Here is a 4,443-nt window from a genome sequence, read left to right as displayed (position 1 = left end):
GACGAAGCGGATATCGTCCTCTTTTGGAAGGCCAAACAAAGTAGTTTCTCTTTCACAACGAAACACACAGCGCCTTCACGACATGGTGGCGGCAACAACAATACTACAGCGATAATAAAAGTTACGCCTTCTTTCTCTGCGTGAACATTTGGGCGGCGTAATGCAAATCTCCCCACATCGTGACGTAGACGTGGGGGCATGTTAGAATGAGGCGTTTTAGGAGTGCGTGGACAAGTCTTAACTTTTATAAAGAATATCTTTTTGGATTTGAGACTTTAGTCTTTGCAACTTTACAGATCTTCTTTATGCACCAAGAGCTTGTAACACTCCAAAGAGAAAGGAAAAATTGAAATCGCATCATATGACCCCTTTAACAAGGGAGCCAAACACTGACTCCTCCATGAACGAACCGTGACCTCCAGTGGTTCATTCAAAAGAAGATCTTAAAGAACGAAAGAGAGAAAAATTAAACAAAAACACATGGTCCCTCTGATATGAGAATTACGAATGCTGATGCATTAGCTCAGAGGCAGGTGCTCAGGGAGTGTGGCAATCCTTCCGTGTGATGTCATCACTTCAACGCAAGGTCAGGTGAGGGAGAACAGGACTCACAGAGGGGAAGGCAGACAGGAAGACACAAATCAGACAGATAAAACAGCCAGGTCACAAGTGTGTGTATGAGAGAGTGTCAAGAGCTTGACTTTAAACTTGAAGGAATGGAGCAACACGTCCTGCAGACATATTTCATCAGACAAAAGCAATTTAAGCAGGATTCTCTGAGATTAGTCACTCATTCTCCTCCACACGACTGGCAACTGACCAAACGCTGTGTGCTCAGACATTCTGCCATCTGAGGGGAGGATAATATCTACACACCCAGTGTCCAAACAACAGAGAGGGAGAGAGAGACAGTCCGAGACTTCAGGGAGGACAGGCGTCTGATAACAGAACCCATCGAGTTAATCATTCACACATTCCTCAGGGATCTCTGGCGTTTTATGTGTCCTCTGAAGTAAAGCTCTATTCTTTCTATCCTTATTACCCCTGCACGTCACTACAATAGCATTAGTGTAACATGAGAAGTCTTCAAATATAGTTTACTACCAAAATGAAAGACAAAACAAGACTTTTACATTTTTACACTTTGGTGAAAGGCTGTTTTTCACTGCACTGGTCAAGTTTTTTTTTCATGCTTCCGTAGCATGTTTTCTTTCAGACTAGTGAAAAGAGAACATACAGAATACACATTAAATTATTATTTAAATACACTTTATCTATTTGTGTCTGTAGTTTTCAGTTACAATACATATGTTTAAAGACAGCTTCCTCGAAATGAGTTTTTCTCATGCACTGAGCCAGAAATCTCCACTTCAGTAGTACACCAGAATGTCCAGTTTTATTCCAATATATATTCTGAAGGTTTGTTCATATCTCATTAGACTGAATTATATAAGATTTTATTCCTAAAATACGGTGAAATTGACTGTTGACAATATTTTTTAATTTATAGAGTGATAAAAAAAGAGCTATCAAAAATCTCCTTTGTAAAAAAAAAACTTTGATTCTAATTTCAACACAATGAAACCATCATTTTAAACTTGTCTTTATGCAATCTTCAGATTTTGTTTCGGATATTTTTATTAGATAATGTGAATGCAGAGTCTTTTAGCTACACAAACTTACACAAGTACATTCACACAATCCAGCAGCTTTGAATGTGAGTGTGCACATAAAAGTGTGAGCTGTCACATTTAAAAAAAGTATTTTGAACCTGCAGATTTTTTTTTTTGGAGTGAACTGTCAAAAACGCATCAAAGTTGGTTAATCACCATAAAAAAAATTAAAAAAAATCCCGACAGCCCTGTTTATAATACAAATGTAATTTTTAATTTATTCTACAAGATGAATGAAAGCTTGCTAGCATGTTCATATCTGGAGCTGTAACCTCGTTACAATCTTATATATCAAAGCTGTTATCCAAAAATTGTGGGAGTCAGAGGGCGAGCTGTACCGCTACAACATAGGAAGTATTATTAATATCTTGGTATGGCATGAGTAGTAAAGCTTTAAAGTGGTCTTAAATATAGAACCATGGCTGTTAAATAGTGGGAACTATTTATCTTTTATCTCTGTGTGCATCGCCTATGGAGTACCCCAAGGTTCTATATTGGGCTCCAAATAATGCCATTAGCTCCTGCCCAACATGTTGGTTTAAGTTTTACAACGAAGCCCTTTCAAATGACCCCTCTATGCATGAAAGCTTCCAAAGTAAGATATTTCTGACCTGGCATCATGACAGTTGTAGGGACATTGGCTTCTGAGGTGAGCGAGAGACGGCCACCCTTGCCCAAGCGGTCACAGAGCAGCGTGATGTGTTTCTTCAGGCGTGACATGTCTTTTGGGATGGTTAGTGGGCCGGTGCTCAAGCTGATGGCCTGATCTTTGGGGCTGCGTGTCAGACACGATTTTAAGAGGTGGGAGACGGCTGCATCCACGCTTTCCTCCCAGCCCTGAAAAACATATACAAACTGAGCCTTGCAAATATAATAATTCACCAGTTGAAAGTGAATAAACAAGGTCCTGCTTGAGAGTTTTGTGTTGTGGTTGATGTGAAGTGTGAAGTTTATGATTTTCACACTTTCACACTAATGACTAGAGTACAAAGCAACAAGAAATGTTTAAAACTCTCAAACTTTATGAGTAGTGCCTCTTAATTCATTTTTATTCATTTATATTCACCTTAGTATATTGTCTTATTTATTTTTAATACTTTCTCATTCTTTGTTTGCAATCATCTGATGTTTTTATTCAATGAGCCACAAACACTCCCTACCATCCACTTCATTTTTCTAGCCACATCTAAAACTCGATCTACATACAAACAAGCCATAAACATTTAAATGGAATTTCTGTGAGTGCTGTGAGGGTTGTGAAGTGCATTTTGCCACATGCCTCATGAATGGAAAGTTACTCCCCATGAACAGAGATTTTTATATGTGTGTACGCACACACACATAAAAATCTCTGTTCACAGGGAGTAACTTTAAGTCTGGCCTGCAGCATCTCCAGCCCACCCTTTTGCCGTCAGGCAGACTAGAGAGGCTCTGAGAGATGGGCTGGGGTGTTGACAGGCAGGTGGAATGTGGGACGACTGTGTCGCCATACAGACAGCCCTTAATGAGATCTAATAGCAGGTAATCAGCCTTGTTACGCTGATGACAGGGGCGAGCCCTTTATTGACTACAGAAGATAAAGGAGAATCAGAGGGACAGAAAGAGGAAGACATTGATAAATCAGATAAAAGTCTCCAGTGGAGAAAATTAGCGGATTACACCAGCCTGAGTAATAAAAGACGCTCAAGACACATGAGTACTGTGTGTTTTGGCATACTGAATCACACTCTCTATGAATTATCTACAGAGAGTTTAGAGATACAAATATTGTTAACAATCCTGAGTAAGAAACTCTCTCCAGATAAAAGAATATTTCCATATGTGACTGTACAGCTGAGGACCCAACAGACAAAGACTAGATTATCACATTTTTGAGTGTTGATGGCACAGAATACAGGGATGTTGTGGATGCCAGGGCATTGCTGGCTAAAATGTTCTGGGTGGTTGCTAAGGCATTGGTTGCTATGTACAGTGGAGTAGCTTTGTCATAAAAAGTGGTGGGAACAGTGGCATGATGGGTGGTTAGGCTGATTCAAGCTATTTTTTGTATGTAGGGTAAGCAGAGACTGGGGCAACTAGGTCTTAAATCGGATGGGATGAGCAAATTCTTGCGCACGACTCAAATATCACACCTGTGTGCAGCAATGCTTGTACAGTATTGTGCCATCAGAGCTACATTTAAACCTGCCAATATACAGTTTGATGACTGAATGAGTCTGGTAGTGTATTTTCTAAGTCAAGTTTGCATTGTTGATCATTATTCAGATAAAAAATATTTTCTTTGCAGATAGAATGCGATTTCTGCAATTTAGAACACAATACAAAACAGAATTATCGCAAGCAATCCTCACTGCCATTGCATTAAAATGCAGCACATCATGGGATAAATGTTCCAAAACATTAACTATTATAATTGTATTTACAGCTTAAATTCATGTAAATTTTTTACTTCATGATAATGATTTCATGTTATTTCTGTGCTGAACTAAATCCATGAGAGTAGCATATAGGGCTGCACAATTTGAGGGGGAAACTTTTTTTCATAAAAATTGTGACAATTTAGCAATTTAGAATGTAAAAATAATGTTTAATATATATATATGAAAAAAAGTTTCCCCCTCAAATTGTGCAGCCCTATATGCTACTCTCATGGATTTAGTTCAGCACACAAATAACATGAAATCATTATCATGAAGTTAAAAAATTACATGAATTTAAGCTGTAAATACAATTATAATTATAAAAAATAATAATAATAAAAAATATATAT

The 4,443-nt window shown here is 38.2% G+C and overlaps 1 protein-coding gene across 3 annotated transcripts in view; it reads right to left on the bottom strand.

Annotated features, from left to right (window-relative positions):
• Positions 1–4,443, bottom strand: part of LOC107661004 (protein PTHB1-like) — a 164,070-nt gene that overhangs the window by 81,106 nt on the left and 78,521 nt on the right. For all 3 annotated transcript variants that reach the window (XM_016450443.1, XM_016450444.1, XM_016450445.1), the window contains one exon: positions 2,285–2,510. In XM_016450443.1, the coding sequence (XP_016305929.1) occupies positions 2,285–2,510 (226 nt within the window). The remainder of the gene's footprint in view (positions 1–2,284; positions 2,511–4,443) is intronic.

This window comes from Sinocyclocheilus anshuiensis, unplaced genomic scaffold, assembly GCF_001515605.1.
Source record: "Sinocyclocheilus anshuiensis isolate Anshui unplaced genomic scaffold, SAMN03320099.WGS_v1.1 scaffold1036, whole genome shotgun sequence".
Lineage (NCBI taxonomy): Eukaryota > Metazoa > Chordata > Actinopteri > Cypriniformes > Cyprinidae > Sinocyclocheilus > Sinocyclocheilus anshuiensis.
Note: the sequence above shows the minus strand (reverse complement) of the source record. Positions and strands in the feature narration are given on the sequence as shown.